Source organism: Lissotriton helveticus, chromosome 6 (assembly GCF_964261635.1).
Source record: "Lissotriton helveticus chromosome 6, aLisHel1.1, whole genome shotgun sequence".
In the NCBI taxonomy this organism is placed as follows: Eukaryota; Metazoa; Chordata; class Amphibia; order Caudata; family Salamandridae; genus Lissotriton; species Lissotriton helveticus.
The window spans coordinates 1,422,547,673-1,422,572,314 of record NC_136067.1 but is presented as its reverse complement, the minus strand read 5'-3'; the positions used below and the strand labels follow the sequence as shown (position 1 = coordinate 1,422,572,314).

At 46.7% G+C, this 24,642-nt stretch overlaps 1 protein-coding gene across 3 annotated transcripts in view; it reads left to right on the top strand.

The window, feature by feature from the left end:
* MED23 (mediator complex subunit 23) overlaps nt 1-24,642 on the top strand; it is a 684,519-nt gene that overhangs the window by 140,950 nt on the left and 518,927 nt on the right. For all 3 annotated transcript variants that reach the window (XM_078649215.1, XM_078649213.1, XM_078649212.1), the window contains exon 9: nt 6,693-6,805. In XM_078649215.1, the coding sequence (XP_078505341.1) occupies nt 6,693-6,805 (113 nt within the window). The remainder of the gene's footprint in view (nt 1-6,692; nt 6,806-24,642) is intronic.

Sequence of the window (24,642 nt, the reverse complement as noted above, 5' to 3'; positions counted from 1 at the left end):
TTCATGCAGTTGATTGGCATGATGGCCTCCTGCATCTTCATAGTCCCTCACGCAAGGTTGCATATGCGTCCGCTGCAAGAGTGCTTAGCAAATCAGTGGACACAGGCTCGGGGACAATTGACTGACCTAGTGTTGGTTACCAGTCGGGCGTACAACTCTCTGCATTGGTGGAATCCACACAACCTTTGCAAGGGCCGACTGTTCCAAGAGCCAGTGCCACAGATTACCCTGACAACGGACGCATCTCTCCAGGGATGGGGAGCTCATCTGCTCACTTACACTGTGCAGGGACTATGGACCACGCAGCAACAGAAGATGCACATCAACTATCTGGAACTGATGGCAATCTTCATGGCACTCAAGTCCTTCAATGTACATCTGTGCAACAAGGTAGTGTTAGTCCGGACGGACAACATGACAGCGATGTACTACATTCAAAAGCAGGGAGGCACCCACTCGCCGCAGCTGTCTCATCTGGCTCAGAGCATGTGGAAGTGGGCCATTCAGAGGAACATCTTCCTCATGGCAGAACACCTCCCGGGCAAGGACAATCTGATGGCGGATCTGCTCAGCAGATACAGCCATCAAATGCACGAGTGGGAGTTACATCCATCAGTACTCCTCCCGTACTTCCAGCAGTGGGGTCATCCGGAGATAGACCTGTTTGCCACACACGAAAACGCAAAATGCCAACACTTTGCCGCCAGGTTCCCTCACCCACAGTCGCAGGGGAATGCGATATGGATGAACTGGTCAGGCAAATTTGCGTACGCTTTTCCCCCAGCACCTCTGATACCGCTGGTGGCAAGAAAACTAAGGCAGCACTCGATGACACTCATCCTAGTTGCTCCAATGTGGGCACGCCAAGCATGGTACACCACGTTTCTGGAACTCTCGGTGGTGCCGCATCAAAGGCTGCGCCTAACGCCCAGGCTTTTGACGCAGAACCATGGAGACATTCAGCATCCAGATCCGCAACAGCTCAACCTGGCGATCTGGCTCCTGAAGTCCTAGAGTTTGGCTACCTTCACCTACCTCCAGAATGCATGGACATCATCAAAGAGGCAAGGAAGCCGACTACCAGAGCATGCTATGCTGCAAAATGGAAGCGTTTCGTCCTTCACTGTACAGCCAATAGCATAAACCCGCTAGATGCATCTATCCCTAACATCATTTGCTATCTGTTACATCTTTACAAGTGCAATCTAGCGTACACTTCCATTCGGATACATCTATCCGCCATAGCAGCTTATGTTCAGAACAGGCAGCATCTCTCTGTCTTCAGAGTGCCTGCCATTAAGGCTTTCCTTGAAGGTCTGAAACGAGTCATTCCCCCAAGAACACCGCCAGCTCCGGTGTGGAACCTCAATGTGGTCCTCACCAGGCTGATGGGACCACCTTTTGAGCCACTACACTCGTGTGAACTCCAGTTCCTAACATGGAAAGTGGCTTTCCTTATTGCTATCACTTCACTGAGACGTGTCAGTGAGCTGCAAGCGCTCACAATCCAAGAGCCATTCATACAAATTCATCCAAATAGGGTGGTACTGCGTACTAACCCCAAATTCCTTCCGAAGGTGGTGTCACAGTTTCATCTCAACCAAACTATTGACTTGCCTGCATTCTTCCAAAACCCACAAACGGTGGCGGAAAGAATGCTCCATACTTTGGACGTTAGGAGGGCGTTGATGTACTATATTGACAGGACACAACACTTTAGGAAAACAAAGCAACTTTTTGTTGCCTTCTCGCCACAGCACAAGGGCAACCCTATTTCCAAAGCAGGAATCGCCAGATGGATTGTTAAGTGCATCCAGATATGCTATCAAAAGGCTAAACGCACCTTAACAATACCCCCAAGGGCGCACTCCACACGCAAATTGGGGGCATCCATGGCTTTCCTGGGGAACATTCCTTTAGAGGACATTTGTAGAGCAGCCACATGGGTTACACCACATACCTTTACAAAACACTACTGTGTTGATGTGCATTCCAAACAGCAAGCAGCTGTTGGGCAGGCTGTTCTCAAGACACTTTTTCAAGTTTCTGCAGCTGGCACGGGCAACCGCCGCTAATGGAGGGACTGCTATACATTCTATGCAAAAGATATGAATTTAGCAGCCCACATGCCTCGAACTGAATATGCTACTTACCAGTATGCATCTGTTCTTGGCATGTAGGGCTGCTAACATTCATATCGCCCACCCTCCTCCCCGGTGCCTGTCGCAGCTGCAGACATACTCTTGCATTCAATCATTAGCATGGACATCCTTTACACTTTACACTCCATCTCTGCCACAATGGCTAAAAACAATCTGGGGATGGAGCTGATGCCCATGCGCACTGTAGTCCAGGGGAGGAGCCACCTATCTCAGGATACTTCGAAGACTCTTCCAGGACAACAATGTGCGATCATCCGGACCCAACACTAGGCGGCGATCTAATGCAAAAGATATGAATGTTAGCAGCCCTACATGCCAAGAACAGATGCATACTGGTAAGTAGCATATTCATTGTATGGCATCATTTATGTAGATAATGAAATGTACATGTTGGTGAGTGTAATAGCTTGTGTCAGATTAGAGTGACATCCAGGGAATATCATCATTTAGACCTTCTTTGTCTGTCCCTAGCTTATACACCCATTTCTGTTCCTTCATCAGCAGATATTTACTGATGTCTGCTATATGGTCAGGAATGAACGGCTGTTCTACCACAGTCCACGTGAATTCTGTCGGGCCATGTTTTGCTTCCAAAAAATGCTAGTTAGCTTTGTGGCTTGTTTTCTTAAAGAGTACTTTTATGTTCTGAAATGCACACTTTGATTTTCCTTGTCGTCATGCCTATATATCTAAGTTGGCATGGGCATATAATCATATAAATTAGTTTCTCACTATTGCAATTAGTGAACTTTCTATGCTGCCATGGACGACTAGTGCCATTATCTATGGTAACTGATCTGTATGTTTGTGGGCAGGGTACGCATGTACAACATGGATGGTGACCCTCGACAGCTGGCAAATCCCACAGGGTACCAACTGCCTGTGGTATCTTAGTTTTGGGTCGAGTATGAATTAATTTGTCTTTCAGGTTGGGGCCGCGTTTGAATGCAAAAAGATGAGGCGGTAAAGCCTCTGATCCAGTGTTCAAAATTGACCAGTGTTTCCTGACAATTTTTTGTATTTGGTTTGACATCGTGCTGTAGGTGTTCACAAAGGTCAGTCTCTGGGTATAAATTATGCAATCACTGGCAGATTAAAACTACAGTTTTAAACTGTGACAACCACAGGCAAAGACAGTTAAAGAAAAAATAAGATGATGCAATCACAGGTAGGGAACATCGTATTTTAAACTTTTTTAGGAAGGAGACAGCACTAGTCTGCCTCCTTACCACTTCCTGGACTCTGCTCACTACACATTAGGTGCAGTCCACATCGTAGTAGTCCCGACAAGTATAGTGTCTTTGCACAATGTTTAGCTTCGCAGTCTTTCATCGGTTCTTCTTCCAGTCCAGTTGAGATCGGAGTTCTGAGTCCCAGGGGCGCCCTATTTATGCTCAAAAAATGTCCTTGGTATAGGATGCAGTTTCTAGTCATTGGGCTGATGACTGGGTGTGGCTTCCGGCATTCCCAGGATGAACCATTCTGCCTACTCCCAATATGGTAGAAACCCTCTTACGGGGTTCAGAGCTCCTTAGCCCAACCCAGAAGTGTTCTTACCTAGGGGGCTACATGCTCCTGGAAATTGATTTGACAACTGACTGACAAATGACTACCTCTTCCTTGTCCCTAGAGCCAGCTTGCCTACCTCACAATAGAGCAGCCCCTGTCCTAAGTGCTGGCCATTTGTCTTTCTGTTGCAGCTTCTCATTTGAAGCCCGCCTTTTAGTCTTACATCCGTGGGGCTTCCTGCGAGAGGGAGATAACACCTCTCTCCAGCCAGACCCCTATTGTCTTCTGTCCTGGGAGTCGTTAGCACGTCTCCCCAGGAGGATAGAAGGCTGTCTGCAGGACAGACCCTGAGTACAACAGTAAGCGGGCAACTAAAGTGGCAACGTTTAAAGATGCACTTTGCCTATCGGTCACATTAAATAATTAGATTTAACAATTACATTGGATTTATTATGCACTAATTCTTTTGATACCTTACCCTACCAACTTTAGTAGTCTCATTCAGAAGTTTGCATAGCTGAGTTGTCAGCCTGTACTCTGTTCTTGTCAATGTTTCTACGAGCCTATCCACAGTAAAAATGACAAAGTAGGGTTTTTACTACTGGAGCTTGTAAAAGTACAAGTTCCACTTTTTAACACACAGCACCCTCCCTTAGGCTTACTTTAGGGGTGACTTGCATGTGTTAAAAAGAGAGGTTTGGGCATTGTCATGGCGTCAAATGACAAAGTTGAATTGGTAGTTTTAAACTGCTATTCTAGTCTGTAATTGTGTTTACCCTTTCGTACTTATGGTGGAACAACCAATGCTGCATTCCATGAGAGACACCACTGCTTACAGGCCAGAGGTATCAATGGTACCATATACTAGGGACTTAAAAGTAAGTTGAGCAATGCCAATTGGGGACAAGCCAATCACACATATACCATTTCTATGTTCACAGTATATACAATGACTCTTGTTTAGCAGGGCTCAGGGCATTTCTAAGCCATTACAGCAGTACCTAGTGGTCACAAATGAGAGCAAAATGTGGGGGTAAACGTGCAAAAAGCCTGTTTCTTTATAAGCTTTATACCCTAGCCTCCCTCCCCAGATCATCTTCTCTTTAATACATGGAAAGAATATCCCAGACATGCAGTTTGCAATGGATGAGTGATAAGGTAAATACTGGCATCTTTCTGTGCTTCCTCAATTGCTCTCTTTTTATGCAAGGGGAAAATACCAAGCTAATGAGTGCTAGAAGGTTTAATCTGTTACCCCTTGTGGCCGATTGGGTGGGAATAGGCAATAGACGAGTCTTTGTAGGGTTCAGACAAGGTTTTATTGAATGGAACAGTCTGTCTGTACAAGTTGGACGAACGCCTACAGGTCGGGGGACCGGCTTCTTTCCTTCCTAGTCTTTATGTTGCCTTCCGGTTCTCGCCGCCGTATCGGGCTCCTTCTCCCAGGCACGTCGGGCTCCGTCTTGCCCCAGACTCCACCGAAGGGGGGAGACAAAAAAACAGAGGAGGTCTTAGTACCCAGTTAGCTCCTACAGACTGTAACAGGGAAGGGGGTGAGGGATACTCTGTGCTACAATGCTGTTTCACTCAGTGAGGGGAGTGCAGGGGGTATGTTAACCTAAGGGATAGTGGGTCCTCCTTTCCCAAACCTCAACCACCCTGTAACCCGACCCCGTACCTCTGTTAGCCACGCCCCTCCGGGGGAGTGGCTGGGCGAAGCGTGGGTCCGTTGCCCTCCTGGGTCCGTCGCTGCCGCGGGTCTCCGAAATGCTCCTCGAAGTCGGCTTCCCGTCTCTTCCTCCTCTCCGCAGGATACTCCCCTTCCTGATGCGCCGCCGCCCTGTTGCTTTCCCGAGTCCTCCGTTCCTTTCCCGATCCCGGCTCTGTCCGAGGGCCCCGCTGGTCCGCTGCTCCGCTCCTCTCCCCCTCTCCAAGTTAGTCCTCTGTTCCAGTCTTCTCCTCCGCTCCACGTCTCGTCTCCCTTCCTCTTCGTTCTCCGCTTCTCCTCGATTCCGCTGCTCCACGCCTCTCCTCCACTCTGTTCCTCTCTGACCGCTCCTCCGGTGTATAGACACACCTGATCCAGGTTCTGGGTGTCTCTTGTAGGGAAGACCAGCCCCTCCTCCTCATCATCTGCTCTGGGCCAGTTAAAGGGGCCGTGTTCGAAGTCCTCTTCGTCGCAGCTATATGTGACTGCTCCAGGGGTCCAGCTCGTGGTCTCTGACACCTGTTGAGAGAAGAGGGGGGGTCACAGTTTATAGGCTCAGTCCGGGGTGCAGGGGGGGGGGGGGGTGCAGGGGGGGGGGCGCCCCCCCCCCCTGCACCCCCCCTCCCGGTTACACCCCTTTAGAGGAAAAATGCTTCAGGAGCAACTAATGTTGGCCCCTGCGAGTTGATTGCCATTTGTAAATCAATTATCTCCCTTCTGGGATTAAAAAAGAAAGAGTAAGGAAGCAACTTGCTGACCTAGTAGAACAAAGTATTTTTATTTTATTTTAGGATCGACCTCGTTTCAATATAGAGTTTAATAAAAAACTGACCCCACCAGAGTTTAATTCACAAGTCAGATTTGACCTTCATTAAGCACTTTAATTTTCCATGGTTCACTTAATGCACAAAGGGTCTCAATGTACTGTACATTTTTAGTGATTTACAAAACAAATTACTTTAAAGTCTGATGCAGTAGCCTAAAGAAGTTTCTAGACCATTGAATATTAGGAAATATTGAGTTTATTTCATAGCTCAACATCCACTGATTGCAACAGCTCCATGGCCCTCTAAAGATTTCAGTAGCATGGGTCAAAAGCCATAAAGCTTCAGTCTTAACTCATCTTTGTGTGTGTACACTCCTAATAAAGTGCTGTTTGGTTGCGAGAGTGTAGATCTCTAGTGGTCTGTATGTTTTTTATAGCTATTTTGGAGATTTCATTATTTATTAGGTGGTTACTGTATACTTTTGTATTCCCTACTTGGATGCACTGCCAATTTTCATTATTTTCCTTTCCCCAATGCTGCTTGTAGGACGTTGTAGCCTTCTGCCTGTGGTGAACAATTCTGGTGCAATTTGCAACTCATGGAAATTAGATCCCACAACCCTACGCTTCCCTTTGAAAGGACTCCTGCCCTATGACAAGGTGAGTATCTTTGGTTTATCGAGTTATGAGAGGTTTAATATTTTTAAAAGTGTTTTCTTAACTGCATCGATGCGGCGCATATTTCCGCTGTGCACTAACCGCAAACGGAAACCTATGCGTTCATGACGAGCTCAGCTCGTCATGAGCGTAGGAGAGGTGTACCTCATGACGAGCTGAGCTTGTCATCAGCATCGAAGGTGTTATACGGATATTTCTATTTCAAAATTGATTCTAGTACATACTACTTTAAGTCCTTCTTATAACCACGGCTATTTATAATGTATGTCTACTAATTTTATGGTAAATAGCGTGTGGCCCCAGTATTGATACAGTTTGTGAATATGTGCATCTTACATGTGGCATAATATCTTGAACAACTTAGCACATTTTGCATGATAAGCCTTTATCTGTGAACTGGAGAATGCTACCTGTTTTTTTACATTGAACTCTGATTAAAATGATGATTCTTCTAGAGGTTGTGAGACTGGGACTTTTACTAGAGAAGCATACCCAACATCTTTGGGATATATCAAGCACACACAGGTGCAGCTCTTGTACTTAGTAGGTTGTAAAGAGAGCACTTGGGCATTTTATATTTTCCTTGCTTACTTTCAGCCAAGGAAGGACATTGTCTGCATTGCTTTATGACCTGTGCCATGCAACTGGACAACATGTATCCTCTTTTAGACCTCTCCGAAGCATTGAACACAATTGATCACACTATTAAGCTTGCATCTTGTACTGTTTGGTTTTGGTGGACAGAATCCACCCTCTGATCTTGGATTTTCTCTTTCATTCCGGACACGATGTATAGCTTGACTTTCCTTTACCTCAAGATAACAGCCTCTGACTTGAGGAATTCTATATGGCTTCTCACTCACTCCGCCCACTCAAAAGAACTCTTCAACATCATCAGATAACAAACCTTGCCAAACCCCACACTACAAACAATGGAAACCGCGTAACAGTGCAAAGAATTCTCAAAATTCTTTACTGTACAACTTCTCGAAAATAGAAGCATCCCTGAACAGTAATGGAAACAACAACCAGGCCCTGTTGACTACAAACGCACACTGAAATCAAAACAACAGGAATGAAGAGACCACAGCACTGCAACCTTTGCTACCCCTTCTTATGACAGGAATTACAAAATACTCGAAGATAACTAAATTATTAAAGTCATATCAGAACTAAATCCAACAATTCACCTTGCAGACTATCTGCATAAATAAAAGAACTCAAACACACAATTGCTCTGATATGGAACCTCATCATCCACTCCTTACTAACACAAGGCACAATGCCTAAAACTTACACATTTAGGTTGCTCTTTACTTGTTAAATATAAAACTTGTACATATCACTCCCCTCCTCAAAAACCAGGGGCTCACCCTAAAGACCTAAAGAACTTCCGCCCCATAACCGACGTACCTTTTCTTGGCAAAAGCCATTGAAAAATATGTACGGTCACAGCTCGGCCAACACATTGAAGACCACAACCTTCTTGAACATCTTTCAGTCTGGATTTAGAACAGAAACAGCTATATTAAATAATATAGATGACATACACAGGACGCTTGACACAGGTAACTCATTTCTGCTGATTCTTTTAGACCTCTCCTCCTCCTTTGACATGTTTGACCACACACACTGCTCAACACCCTTGAAACATGCATGGGAATCAAGGTTCTCTAGTATTGGATCTTTCATAGATTCACATGCTTAAATTACACCCCGTCGTTGAAGTGGGAGTTCCACGGTACCATAGGAAAGAAGTATGTTTCAATATCATACACTATCATGGCAGTTCAAAGTCAATTCAATCGCCTATCTTTGTCCTATTATATTTTTTTTAAAGGACCAAACGTGAACTATGACCAATCCGGTGACAGCACACTCTAGAACACTCCCAAAAGAGGCTGCATCCCTCAGAGGTTCTACCGCATAACATGTAAGGGAGTGAGCTCTGTTCAGTTTTTTTCTATACATTGAAGATTTGCCTACAAATACTATGTCCGAGACTTATAAGAAGGGCCTATTCAGATCCTGCAGGACCTGTAGGAAGAAAAAGCCACATGTGGATGATCCACACCAAGACCATGTTTACTGCCTCTACTCTCAGCATCAGGTAAAGGAGTGCAAAATATTTTGCACTTTCACTTTTAAAACCTTAAAGGACAGGTAGGGAAAGCTAGTTCTGTGGCTACAGAAGTCTGAATCTCAGAAATACACCACTTCAGAGGAGGACAGTGATACATATGTGAGATTCCACAAAAGGTCAAGATCATCTGACCTAGAGGCTTCTAAGGAGAGCAGAAAGACCTTAAAATCCATCATAATGACTCTCTGAGAAAGGAGAAGCTAAAACTCCTTGCAACCTTTTACTCCATCTATGAAGACAGGGGAGCATAAGCTTTCTTCTTCCTCTAAACCGTCATGATGAGGTAAAAAAAAATCCTCTCTAAACGCTGTTGATGTCATCACCGTTGATGCCGGTATCGATTACGACAGTCACTACAATCTCTTCTATGAGACCATTGACGTCGTTGAGTACTTCGACAGCCAGCGATGCACCCATCTTATTGCAAGGGTAATATCCATCAAGACACAGGCTGCGTGACTGACGACAACATTGACGACTACACAGTCGATAATGACACTGTTGACAGCAGCAACATCTATAAAGACAGCGTTGACGACTGCACCGAAAATGAAGTTTCTATGGTCGACGCCCAAGCTCACATTCACGTCGTTGACGACCTCTCCCACAGTGATAAAAATCACCAAAATTATAAAAATAGCTTTTAGACCTGAATTGACACCCCCCAGCAAGGTTTCACCTTTGCCACCAAGTCACTTGAAGAGTCGGATGATGACAGGCTATTCGAGCTCAGGGTAAGGTGGAAGGTAAGGAACAGCATTATTATGCCCCTCTCATGCTGCACTATGAACATTACCAATGCCATCCTCATTCTCAGCCCAGGTATGATGAAGTCAAAATGCCCATATTGCTAATCCAGGATCTGCAGGCCATGCTGCAGGATTATAGAATATTTCCTGACCCTCCACAGGAGCAGCCGGTAGCACCACCTCAACCTGCTTCTCCTGCTATGCCAAGGCATATTTTTCCGCCTGTAACTACCTAGATGACCATCACCACCAAGAGACAATCAAACATATGAAGATGAAAAGGGAGGAAGGCGAAGTCCCTGAATCCCAACATCCAGGGGATGAGTTGGAGGACTACCTTGTCCCCTCTCCATCGCCGCCACCACTGCACCCTTCAGACTCTTCCCCCAGAAGACATCGGGTGCTTTCATAACCTGATGGACCAGGCTGCAACGAAGTTTCATCTCGCAGCCTCTTTAGAAGTCTATTTGTTTTCTTTTTGATTTCAAGGAGCAAGAAAGGAAGTCTGTGAGGTCCATCCCCACCATTGACTATATCTAGGAGGAGGGATTAAGATAATGAACAACCCAGCTACAGTAGCAGCAGTACCACCTAGCTTAGACAAGAAGTACTAGGCTACAGGGATTCCCCCGCTTGCCTCACAAGTCATCCTAAACCTGACTCTGTCATCTCATAAGCGGCGCAAAGATGTTCAAAAAGCCTTCTGCTCCCATCTCCGCACCACCAGACAAAGAAGCCAGGTGCTTGGACATCATAGGGAAGTGATTCTCCCTCTTGTCTGCCATCACAGTTCGAGTGGCCAACTTGCTAGCGATCCTGGGTCGCAATGACCGTCCAATGTGATCCGATGTCAGTGGCCTAGTCGACTTGGTGCCTGAAGCCAAAGAGGCGGAAGCTAAAAAGGTCCTCGAGGAGGGTGAGTGCACATCCTCTGAGATAATAGATTGCGCAATTGACATCACCTCTACAGGTTTCTGCCAATTAGCTGGCGCAGGGGTCACAAGACTCTAGGGATGACTTCAAGCTACGTCCTTTAGGCTGTAGGGCCAATCAAAGATCTTGGACACAGCCTAAGACTGAGAAACTTTGCTCAGAAAACATATAGATGACGCATTACTGGCGATAAAGACGTACACTAAAATCGCTAGGTATCTAGAGACCCTTCAGTTTGGGAAGTTGCCCTTTCGGGGGCTAGAGTAAGAGGTTTCTCTACCTGCAGAGGGGGTTATCAACAATCTCATCAATACCAACCCTTTCAATCACAGTATAGGCCTGCCTACCAACATCATGTGTACCGTCAACTACTCTCAGCACATCACACCTACTCCCTTAATGGCATTACTTGGATATGTTAAGACCCTCCCCAAGACATCCGGATGCCTCTGTGCATTGGCGTTGCTGTTAGCGAAGAGAGAAGTAGCGCTGAAATGGGGGAGCAAGTACTTGCCAATGTTGAAGGATTGGCTATTTAGCATGTCCTACTGTAATACCAATAGTGATTTGTATGCCCAGTTGCAACCCAGAGTTCAAGACCACTAGACATATGGCAGCAATATAAATCCTACTTATTAACACAAACGTCTGTAGGCTCACAATCGGATCAAGACCCATTAGTGGGAAATCCCACAGGGGGACGGGAAGTGACTGGTCAAGGGGCGGTGATGATTGGGCCTGACGCTTAAAATGATCTCACTCCAGGATGGTATAAATCGCATAATTTTATCGATCGCAATGTACGTCTATGAACAGACTAAATGCTGTTTGTCTTTGTGGAAAATATAAATCATGCTTTAAAAAAGAAAAGTTAGCAACTACTCTCAGCAGGTTATAACAAACAATGCCCGTCCGGAAGCAAACGCCCCTCCCCTCAGGTTTGAGATGCAGGTCATAAACAGTGACCTAGACCAGGTACTGGCTACATCCACTCCTCTTCATGTAGGTGTGAATATTTCCAACTGCCTACCTCAATGGAAAGTGATAATGTCAGACAAATGGGTATTCGAATCAGTAAACTTCGGATATACCCTGGAATATGTGCAGAGACCACCAAACAATCCTCCAAAAGGGACGCACCCTCCTCAGGAGTAAAGCTCTAATAAAGCTGGCAATAGAAAAGGTCCCTTGTTCTCAGAAGCAGTACAAAAGGGGGTGGTGATGGACGGAGCATCTGAACCAATCAAACACTCACACCCAGTCAAAAAGATCTGGGTTTAATCCATCACCTTCTTTAACCCACTCTACCACCCCAGTTCAGACATGGCCATATGCAAATCAGTCCGACCCTGTGCCTATGGGAACAGTCCAGCCCGAACTGCCAAGCCATGCCTTCCCTGGACTGGAAACAAGCTTCCTAGGATCGGTTTCTGGCATTTCAGCTGTCTTCAGCCAGGCTTGCTTGAATCCAGTGGCAAAGTGAGCAAGGGACTCCCGTCTGAGCATACCCTGCCAACTTATGGCAAACAGAGCGGTACAAAAGGGGGTGGTGATGGACGGAGCATCTGAACCAATCAAACACTCACACCAAGTCAAAAGATCTGGGTTTAATCCATCACCGTTCTTTAACCCACTCTACCACCCCAGTTCAAACATGGCCATATGCAAATCAGTCTGACCCTGTGCCTATTGTTCTCAGAAAGGCATGAAATTCTGCTCACATGTTATCTTTGTACGAAAGAAAATGGGAATGGAGACCCATCCTAGACCTCAGGAAACTAAACAAATTTCTCCGCAAACAATCTTTATTATTACTCTCTCTGACATCCTGCACCTGCTAAACAACTGAGATTACATGACCTCTTTAGATTTACTAGATGCATATTTCTGCATTCCCATACATCCAAAGCATCGCATATTTCTCTGCTTCACCGTAGCCGGTACCCATTACCAGTTCAAAGTCCTCCCATTTGGCCTTAAGTCAGCTCCTCAGATATTCACCAAATGTCTCCCCCTGTAGCAGCCACACTCCGAAAAAAGGTAATCCGGTATTCCCCTACCTAGACATCTGGCTGCTAAAAGCCTCATCACGACAACAAGCTGCCAAAGCTACCAAGGCTTGCCTCTCACTGTTTCACGGACTGGGGATAGTCTAACATTTTGAATAAATCGCCATTAAGCCCAAGTCACAATGTTTTTGGGAGCCAACTGGATACAATCAAAAACAAAGCCTATCTGTTGCAAAACAGGCAGCGAAGGTTGACAAACTTGCCTCTAAAGATTTCCAAAAGTAAGTCTGTTCAGTGCGGCTAATAACCCTGTTCTCTTCGGCAATAAACCTGGTTCCTTTACCACGACTGAAGATGAGACCACTGCAAGAGGAGCTCTAAATGCACTGGATCCAGTCGAAAGGCTCTTTCGAAGACTTGATCAGAATTACCTCAAGAATACTAGAAATGTTAGCATGGTGGTCTCAAATATCTCATCTGCCACAAGGCCAACCATTCTTTTTTTTTTTTTTCAATAATCTTTTTATTATACATTGAGTTAACATATATCAGTTTGGTTACAGATTAGCAAAGATACATACATGCGTCATATCACAAACAGCCTCTCCCGATGAGGTTATACAATCGTTGAATTGCTAATGTAGTAACGTGAATAACATTGTTTTGCTTCCTTTATTCACTGTCTGTTGCTGACTCGGCAGGCGCTGGGTCACAGATATTCCCTCTAAAATAGTTCCACTCTCCCCAAACCTGCTTCCACTTCTTAAGGTACCCCCTATGTGTATATACTGCCTTCTCCGCCACCATGGCTCCATTCATGTCGCTACACCGTTCCCGATATGTTGGAGTAACCTGTGCTCCCCAGTGTTTAGCGAGGTTACTTTTGGCTAACATCATACCCAGCGTTGCCCAGTCTTGAGCCGCATGGTTTAGATCCGTTGGATCCCAGATGTTTAGGAGACACCTCTTGGGTTCTGGAGATACGGTGGCTCCGCTAACTTGTGTAATTGTATGCATAATTACTCCCCAATATGTCGCAATCTCCTGGCATTGTGATGTGATGTCATGTGAAATGGCACTTGTATAGCGCGCTACCACTCCAGGGAGTATCTTGGCGCTTAGATTCCTGATAGTCCGTTGGCAGCAAAATGTCATGGCAAAACTACCTGTCTGCAGAGAGGATTAAAGAAGCACCATGCATCCGGAGTCTGGCTGGGAATAGATCCATGTTTTTAATAATTTTCTAAATTTTTTCTCTATTGCAGATTGACGCAGGGATGGAGGTAAATTATTCCATGCTCTGGCGCCAATCACTGCAATGGATTTTCCTCCTCTTGTCATCATTTTAAACCTGGGAACATAGAGCAAGTTTGCTGTGGAAGACCTGAGTGTCCGTGACGGATGATATTGTCTAAAGTACTTGCGCAAATACAGTGGGCCTTGGTGGTGGAAGGCTCTGTATGTGATGGTAAGAACCTTGAACATGATGCGCTTATGTACTGGGAGCCAATGTAAGGCATCCAAATCTGCAGAAGCCGAGGACTTTCTAGGCAGTCTGAGGACCAACCTGGCGGCTGCATGCTGGACCACTTGAAGTCTGTGCACGGCTGATTTATTTAGCCCCGTATACAGACTATTACAATAGTCCAGCCTGGCTGTTATTAGAGCTACAGCAACAGTACGTCTGGCACTCAGGGGGAGAAGATCAAAAAATTTCTTGAGACTCCTGATGATACCAAAGCATATCCCTGCTACTTCTTTGGCTTGCTGATTAAATGACAAAGTATTGTCGAACTTAATGCCCAGATTTTGAGCGGCATTGATAGTCTTCGGGGGAGCCTCTACCTTTTCAGGCCACCAATCTTGTGGGGAAAAACAGTTGTTAGGACCAAAAGGCACAATCTCTGTTTTTGCCGAGTTACATTTTAGGTGATTTTGTGTCATCCATTTAAAAGTTGCTGACAGGCATTCTTTCAGTGTCAATTCTGCATTAGATTGATTCTTATCAAGAGTCAGAACAAGCTGGGTGTCATCAGCGTAGGCGATAGTACTGATGTTAAAGGAAGAGATTAATTTTAATAGGGGGACCATATAAAGGTTAAATAAAGTGGGGCTCAAACTAGGGCCCTGTGGAACCCCTGTTTTCATGGTTTTTTCTTCCGCACAAAAATCGCCCAACGTAACGATCTGGCGCCTGTGCGCCAGATAGTTTTTGAACCATTCGAGCACGGTTCCTGCTATGCCTGCATTAGCAAGGCGATGTAAAAGGATAGCATGGGATACCGTGTCAAATGCTGCAGAGAGATCTAATAAGATCAGGACAGCCAGCTTGCCCTGATCCAATGCAGCACGAATGGTTTCGGTAGATGACAAAAGTGCAGATTCGGTGGAATGGTGGGTCCTGAAACCTGCTTGACAGGGATGCAGAATTTCATTTTCTTCTAGGAATGCCATCAGTTGTTTATTAGCACAGGATTCTGTGATCTTGCAAATGGCAGGGAGAAGAGAGATAGGGCGTAGGTTGGACAAAGTTGTAGGGTCCTGTAGCGTCTTTTTCTGTAACGGTCTCACTGCCGCCACCTTCCATTTTGGGGGAATCTCCCCTGATTGCAGGGACGAGTTGATGATGGAGTTAATACACGGATCGACCTCCTGTATTATGGATTTAAGCAACGTAGGGGAGCAGGGGTCGAAAGGGGATCCTGTTTTAAGGGCAGAAATTCCCTGAAGGGAATCTTCTAGACTAATATGGCTAAAGCTTTCCCATCTGGGATGAAGAAGGTTCATTTCGGTTTCATTCCCAGACACTTCTTCCTCGACTTCTTTTGTGAGTGTATCTATTTTCTGGGTGAAATAGTTGGCGATGTCATTACACAAAGTCTGAGACGGGGGAATCTCTTGGGTTAGAATTTTAGGCTTAGTGAAGCTATTAACAATTTTAAAAATGTATTTTTGTTTGTTGTTGGATGCTTCAATGCGGGAAGTAAAATACTTGATTTTTGCAGCTTTAATAGAGGCATGATATGATCTCCTAGCATTCTTATATATCTCCTTTGCATCATTCTCATAGCTCCGTCGCCATTTACGCTTCAAGAGTTTGACTTCCACCAATTGTTCTTTTAATTTGTCCTGGAACCAAGGAGCGGAAGATCTCCTTTTCCCTATGCAACCTCTAGTTCTTTCCGGGTTTCTAATTTTATTTCCGATCTCTGTCATCCATCTCTCAAACCGCTGGTAGTCTATGATGGTGTTCCCTAAGAGAGTTGGTTCACTCTCCTTGGCCCAACTACCAAGATCAGGATGCTCCATAATTTTTCCCCAACTAGGTAGGGTTTTCCCTTTATTTGCAACCTCCATTGCCATCATCTTGTTCCCTTTTATTTCAATATTAAATTCAATGAAATAATGGTCCGTCCAAGTCTGTGGTACGGGGTCTTTAACCGTCATTTCCTCTAGATTGGAACTAATACAATCAAGGGAGTGCCCCGCCTTATGAGTAGCTTCTAAAGTTCTGAGCGATAATCCCAGAACCTGCAGAGTTTCTTTGAAATTAGAGGGGTAGTGGTCATTGGGGTCATCTAAATGGAGGTTCAGATTCCCGACAATAGTAAAGTTGGCATATCTGAGGGTCAAAACACCCAACACTTCCCCTACGCTGGCAAGAAACTGCGTGGGTTGGCGATAAAGCAATGCTCCCGAAAAAGTAAAGGTGTCGTTCACTTGTATGCAGAAATTCAGGCTCTCAGCTCCTCTAATATCTGTAAGCTCCCTAATTGAGCATTTAAAGATGTCCCTAAAGATAATGGCTAAACCACCCCCACGCTGTTATACGCGATCTTGTCTGTAAATAGAACAAGCATTGGCATTGCCAATAGGTCTCGCTTTTGGGCCCTTATAAGTAGTTATGCAGCATAATTTCCTTGTTGCAACAACATAAAATGTCGCATGCATAAACACTTAGATGGTCCCAAAAGCGAGCCCTATTGGCAATGCAATAAGTCTTGCATTTAGGCAACTTTAAGCTGTTGGCATAGTAAATGACAATGCCTTTTCAATTTATTGTAAAAGTAAAATTTTTTGAAAGTTATTGTCATTTACAATGCCATTATGTTCAATTTAAGTAAATGGGAGACCTATAGCATTGCAAATGATTGTTATTTATGATGTGTAGCCTGGCGTTGCGTGTGTGAGTGGCGTTGCGTGTGTGAGTGGCGTTGCGTGTGTGAGTGGCGTTGCGTGTTTGAGTGGCGTTGCGTGTGTGAGTGGCGTTGCGTGTGTGAGTGGCGTTGCGTGTGTGAGTGGGGTTGCGTGGATGAGTGGGGTTGCGTGGATGAGTGGGGTTGCGTGGATGAGTTGCGTTGCGTGTGTGAGTGGTGTTGCTTGGGTGAGTGGCGTTGCGTGGGTGAGTGTGGTGTTGCGTGGATGATAGTGGGCTTGCGTGGGTGTGAGTGGCGTTGCGTGTCTGTAAGTGTTGCTGTGTGGGTGAAAGTGGCACAGAGCCTTTGATGTGGCCTGGCGCAGGAGAAATGCTGCTGCTGCTAATTAAATACAAGAGCGGCCGGGAAACACAAGTACGGCCGGCCACATAATTAGGGGAGGAGAAGCCGCACAGCACACGCTGGGAGAAGCCCTTTGATGTGCTGTGCGGCCGCGATGCGCGCTCTGTGCTGGGGGAGGGCCATTAGCCTGAACTCGAGGCAAGATCAAACGAAGGGTGGGAGGGACATTGAGGAACAGATGGCCATGAAAGTGTATGGGCCAAAAGCGCGTGCCTGTGGCCACGTGCACTCGAAGAAAACGCCACGAAAAAATGCGGTGGTTTGACAATCAGTTCGAGCACTTGAATTCTCGCCATTTCCCATTCCTTCGGAATGGTAAAGGACGAGACCTAACCAGGGGGTAGGGCATGAACTATGTCTGGTTTAGACCACTCACAAAGCCAAGTTTCTGTTATGAATAGGCAGTCCAGCTCATTTTCATTGACCAAATCGAATATGTGGAAAGAATTTTTGCACATTGAACGTGCATTTATCAGACCACATTTCATATATTTGGGTTTCTCTTTCTTAACATTAGGAAGGTAAGATTCTAATGTGTGTCTACAGACAGGGCAGCTAATGGGGCCTGCCCACTTATCAACGTTAAGAGCATGATTGCAGTTGGTGTATGCATATTTATTCAAGGCTAAGATATTCCCTCTCGATAAATTCGTCACCTGTGCATAGTGGTTGGCCCTTGGCCCGTCCTCGTCGCGGACGAGCTCAGACGGGCTGGACTCAGGCTCGACTCCGGCGCGACAATGGCGCGCTCGCTGCTCGCGTTCGCTGCGCGAAGCGGTGGCCATCTTCCTTTGTAGTCCCTTCTAAAGCGCAAGGGCGCTGGGACTTGTAGTTCTAACCTGCAATCGTGAGGGGGCTGATCCTGCGTCTCCGGCCACAGCACCTAATCGTCTGTGAGCTCGGAGGGACAACGCGCAGACAATGTGGTATGTGAATTAACGATTGGGCAATATTAAAACACAAATAACGCCGCAAATAAAAAGCAATGAATAACACAATATTTTTAAAAACACGAACAGGCTATCACCCGGCTACCGCCTCAGGTGCAAAAGAATATTTAGGCGCAGTAGTCAGAGGAAATATGGTAGGGTTTTGCCAGGCTACTGCCTCAGATGGAAAGAGGAATCTCAGTATGTGATAGAAGGTGCTGACTACCCCGCAGTTCTGTAAGCAAATTTGGCTATTAGTTTTCCCTATCTTCTGCAGGGTTACCCTCATGTTATAAATTTGATGGATTATTTTCAACTGCAGTAGTTTTAATTTTGACGCTTTCCCCACTTTTTGTGGGAATGTGAGAGCCTCCTGCCGGTCGGTTTCGTTCAGCTCTCCCATATCAGCCTGCCATTTTTCTCGAAGAGAGGGTCTGGTTGGTTGTTAATAATTTTACGATAGGTTAGTGAAAAGGCTTACTTGTCCATATACTCGGTAAGGAGCCTATCCTCTAGTGGTGAGGCCTCCGGGAGGGTAGTGCCTGATGGGATGGCTGCCTTGAGCGCATATCTGATTTGAGTGAGTAAAGGCGATGACCTCACCCTTACACCCAAGATCCCCAACTCTTGATATCCCTAGGGCCTATTGAGTCCCATTGGTGGAATCCCTTATAACCGCTGAGTCTACCCAGCCGTTGGGTTTCCCAACGCGGAGTTAGTTGTGTTATAATACCGTCCCAGCCCAACTTTTTGAGCACTATATGCAATATTTGAACTGAATGTGCGGTTGGTCCCATTAGGGGTGTCTTTTGGGATTTATTGTAGAGCGCTCTCGTGATTCCCCCCTCTCCCAGGTAATATCTGTCCATGCGGAATGCCGGTTCCGTTTGAGGGGCATGGAGCCACTGGTTAAGTACGATCAATTTGGAGGCCCAGTAGTATGTTTGTACATTGAGGAGGGAAATTCCGCCATCATACCACCCCTTAATCAATATGCGCACGGCCATTGGGTCCCTTCCCTAGGGTGGGTACACCCCCTATTATGCCAATCTCCAGTTGGAGGGGTGCATGTGCCTGTTCCTGGTTGGCTGAGTCCCCCCCCCATCTTCAAGATGGCATGGACTGAGAGTTGTGCTTCACCTCGCCTCCCGCACTTGAGGGGTGTAGTTGGCAGAGGTGGACACACCTCTCTTCCTCACTTGTTTTTCCCGCTGGTTCTCCCGCCCAAAGTGGGAGTCAGAACCAGTGGGGGCCAGTTGCTGAAAGCAGCAACTGGCCAGGGGCCTGGGGAAGCTCATAAAGGCGACAAGCCTTTGAAGCTTCCCCTTCGCGAACCCTGTCCATCCTCTGGGAGGAGGCTTGGCACCTCGTCCCAGGATGTGCATTGTTTCAGGCCCCAGAGAACAGCAGGCTCTTGACCCAGGGGTCCATAAACATGTCTGGTGGTGGCAGCTGAAAGCAGCCACTCAGCCTGGACACTAGTGGTTGGTTAGTTTTCAGGGGGCATCTCTAAGATGCCCTCTGTGTGCATTTTTTATTAAATCCCACACTGGCATCAGCTTGGGTTTAATGTGCTGAGAAGTTTGATACCAAACGTCTCAGTTTTCAGTGTAGCCATTATGGTGGTGGGGAGTTCTTAATGACAAGCTCCCAGCACCGTACACTCTTAATGGCAGTACTGCACTTACAATGTCTAAGAATGGACTTAGACACTGTAGGGGTACATGGCTCAGGCACCTGTACCCTCACCACTGGTATACTGCACCCAGCTAGAGGGGTGACTGACCTATGCCAGGGCAGTGGGTTGTAGGCAGGGCACTCAGAGATGTGTGCCATGTCTACTCTTCACTTTGTTTTGTACCAAAACATGCAGCCTGCAAAGGCAGTGTGTGAGTGTAGTGGTACAGGACCTCTAAGGGTGGCACAGGACCTCTAAGGGTGGCACAGTAAGGGCTGCAGCCCTTAAAGGCCTTCTCTGGACACAGTGCCCTGTGGTACCATTTACCAGGGACTGACCTGTGGCCAAAGATGCCAATTGGGTTAGTTTTGGGGAAAGAATAATACAGGCCCTGGGAACCTGATTGGGAGGGACCCAGGGCACACCAAGTAAAAGTGCATCAGTAGTCTGGCAAAAATGTTGGGGGGTTACTGCAACAGAAACCCACTTTCCTACACAACCCCCTCTTTATTTTATCGCTGAGGCCATTTACGTTCCATGAAAGAATTGAGAAAGGTGGTCCAGCTATAGGGTGGGGCATCGCAGTGTCAGCTGATGATGCTGGCCGAGTCATATATCGTAATTATGGAAAGAAGATTAGCTGGATGGTGTATCTGATGTGTTGTGCAGAAGCATTGAATTCGTACCGTGTACTGTTTTGAACTTTAAAAAATATAGTGAATAAGAACCCAGTAACTCTATTCCCTTACCCAGCCCCCTCCCTGCCTCCCTGCATGACTGCCTTAAAACTGCCCACCTCCTCAACAACGCAGAGTGCTTTTTTCCCATACCTTAGTACTTGCGTGGGGAAGAGAGCAGACCAGCAACTCCCCTGGAGCCGCCCCTTACCCGTAGCGTAATTCGCAGGCAAACTTATCTTAGCATTATAGAATAGTCCTGTGGTGCAAAGGGCGCAAACTGGAACAGTCTACAGTAGTCTGATATTTGTCTATGTCGGTTTGAGTCACCTTGGCTAACGTGTGCGGGCCTCTGATTTTGGCACTGTGGTCTCAGGATGCCGTCTCATCATAGCGGGTCTACATGCATTTCAATCTGGCCATTATGTACTGTGCTGTTGAGTATGTACTCCCAGTCTTAGGAACTAGTGAGCAAGAGGGCCTTCTCACCCACCACTGCTCGCCCAAGTGGATTCGTCCTCGGGTCTTGTCTCGTCCGACTCCAGTAAAGTCGCATCCTGTGAACCTGATTGAATTTCTTGCCAGTCCTCCCTGAACTCACGGTTTGTCACCATCCCTCTAGCCATTCCTGAGCCTCCGCAGGTGTCGTGAAAAACCAAGTCTTGCCCTCATCCTCAACTCTTAATTTTGGTGGGAATAGCATGGAGTACTTTAGTTTACGGTTCCTCGGTTCTTTCTTCACTTCAAGAAAGCTGCGGCTCTGCCTTGTCACCTCAGATGTGTAGTCCGGATTTTTTTTTACTGTGGCATGGTCGAGTCTCCGTGGAGGGGTGACGCGAGCTGTTTGGAGGATCAAGTCACGGTCGCGTAAATAAAAAATGTGGGCCAGAATGGGCCGGGAAGGGGGGGCCTGATCTGGGTCTGCCTCCCGGAACTCGGTGGGCCCTTTCCACCAAGAAGTAGTCAGAGAGTCCCCTTGGCTGCAGATGATTCTTGACGATGTGTTCAACCAATAGATCCAGAGCAGGTCCCCCGTCTACTATGGCACCCCAATAATTCTGATGTCGCCCTTCTTGATCATCAATTTTGGCGGCCATGATCTTGTTATCTGCTTCAAGTTGCCGCACTTTGCGCTGCAGAGCTGCCATGCCTTTTTTTAAAAAATATGCGCGTATTAAGGAGAGTTCTATGGAGATCGATCCTATTTGGGAGTCCAGGGAGGTATGTACATTGTTCAGTGTAGGCATAATGTCCTGCAACGTGACCTCTGGTGTCGCCGGCTTGGAAGGACTCCGTGCCCGAGCATTTTCGTGCTCCAACAGTTCCGTTGGACGTTTGGCGCAGGTATATTTGTCCAGCTTCATCTGATGTGTGCCGCGCGGATGCCTCCTTGGAGAGCGGGTGTGGCCACTTGCAGGACCTGCAAATCCAAGGGAAGTTGTCAACACTTCAGAAGTTAATGCACTTTAATCGTCTGGAACTGAAAGCGATGTCTCTCACTCTTCAAGCTTTTCTGCCATGAATAGCAAAAGCCTTCATGCTGGACTGTACAGACACTACGACCAGCATGCATTACATCACCAAGCAAGGGGGGTACAAGTTTGCTAGCTCTAGATCAGAAAGCCCAAGACCTTTTAAACTGGCTCACAGCCCACAAAATATCTCTGTAAGTCGAACACGTGTCAGAAGTGTACAGCACTTTAGCAGATACTCTCCGCAAAACCAGGCGCAGTTGCCACGAGTGGGAACTGGATCAGTTGGAGCTGGAAAAATTATGTTCGAGGCATGTGGGCTGCTGAATTCATATCTGTGCATAGATCGCCGTCTAGTGTTGGGTCCGGATGATTGCACATTGTTGTCCTGGAAGAGTCTTCGAAGTATCACAAGATAGGTGGCTCCTCCCTCGGACTACAGTGCGCATGGGCATCCTCTCCATCCTCAGATTGTTTTTCTCCGCCATTGGGTTCGGATGTAATTTCCTAATCTCCAAGTTCGGAATCAAGATAAACTTTCCCAAAGGGCCAAAAGGCCTTTGGTTCCGTCGGTATTGTTCAGCGCTCGGTGCCGCTACACTTTTTCAAACTTTGTTGCACTCCGGTTGTCGAATCGGGCCGTAAGGCCTTTTCGACACCACGTGGACCGACCGTCGATGGAACGAAGTCCATTCAAGTTCTGCCCTCAGTGCAACTCGAAGTTCCCGCACACAGACAAACATCCAGTGTGCAACAAATGCCTATCTCCAGATCACAATGAAGATAGTTGCCTAGCCTGCGCCCAGTTCAGATTGAAAAAGACTATTCGGAATAGACGGGCGGCGAGGCAAGAAATGCAACGGTCGGCGCCAGAGCCAGATAACATCTTCGATGACGAAGAAGATCTAGCGAGCGCGGAAGACTCGGATCAAGGCGACAGACAATACTCGGAGCCCGACTCCGAATATTACCCCAAGGAGGGAGAACTGATTGTCGATCTCGAGGCCTATGATCAGGACATCGTAGCAGTTGAAGACGACTCCGATGACGACATTGGGCGAACCGTGAGTACACCGCCCCATATAGACACTGCACCTCTATCAGAGACTCAGGTCAAGGCATCGCCAGCAGGCCTTAGCCGAGATCAACCTCCTCGTTCTACAGCCCCGCTATACCGCCCGGCTAAGAACATATCAAAAGAGCCCTCTGAGACACATCACAAGACATCGGTTCCACCGCAACCGAAACTGATCGACAATACAGTCTTCGGACCGAATAATGTCGAACCGAAAGTATCGACGCCAAAGAGCGTCAAACCGAAGGCCGTAATACCACTACAACCTTCAAAAACAAAGACCGTTGAGTCGACATCGAAGAACAAAGCAGTCGAGTCGAGCTCAAAATCAAAGGCCGTCGAGTCAGCCTCGAAGCCGAAATACGTCGAGTCGACACAAAAACAAAAGCACGTCGAATCGACCCCAAAAAAGAACGTCGATTCGAGCAAGACAGCCTCAGGTATCGACAAGGGGAAGAAACCGGTCGACGACAGAACAAGGTCTATGCCCAAAACTAGCGTCGAGCCAAAACCGGAACCGAAGGTGGACGAAAGGAAAACGGTCGAGCCAAAGCCCATCGAACCGAAAAAGGGCATCGAGCAAAAACAGCAGGCTCCAAAACCCCATAAAGACACTGCTGAACCGACAAAAATACTCGGTCCGAAACAGGTTGTGAAGCCAGCAAAGGACGTTCAAACAACAAAACCTGTTGAAAAACGGCCAAAACCAATCCAACCACCAAAAGCAGTCGACAGCATAAAGAGCATCGACCCAAAGACACCAAAACCAAAGGTTGCAGCGCCAAAAACAAAGACTGTGGAAGAGGAACTTCTTCACCCAGATCCCTCCACAGAAGACCAGTCAAAAATCTACATTGACCCAAAAACTGGCAAAGTTTCTGTCTATACCAAAAAGAAAAGACCTCTAACAACTGAAGATCTTTCTACGATCCCCCACAAGAAAAAGAGAGACTGTACTACCTCTCCCATTTTCTTTGAACCTATCACTCCTGCTATGCCTGCTACTCCTTATACCCCAACATCACCGGCACGCTCTGACTACGCCCCTAATGAAGATCAGGACGTAGATGTAGGTTTTGGTTATCCACAAAACCCTCTTCAAGAGCCAAACACACAGCCATGGGGTGGAGGAGGGGAACCAGACACTGAAGGGACTCTACCCATTACAGACCCTGCAGTATACCCTACTAAGCCATCACCCACAGAGGATACAGTAGCATTCAATTTACTACTGGATAGAGCAGCAACCTACCACAACGTAGAGATGCACTCTGATGCTGTGGAGGAAGACTTCCTTTTTGATACACTCACAACATCTGAGAGACACGTTAAAACACTCCCAATGTTAAAAGGGGTCTTAAAACATGCAAGTGACATTTTTAAAGACACTGCTAGGGCACGGGTCATAAACCCTAGAATTAAAAAAAAATACAGGGCTGCACCTACAGATCCTACATATATCAAAGGACAGCTACCCCTAGATTCCTCGGTTGTATCCAACGCACGTAAGCGTGCAAACTCACAGACTACTGGTGAGGCTGCACCACCAGACAAAGAGTCTAAAATCTTTGAGGCATCAGGCAAAAGAGTGGCGG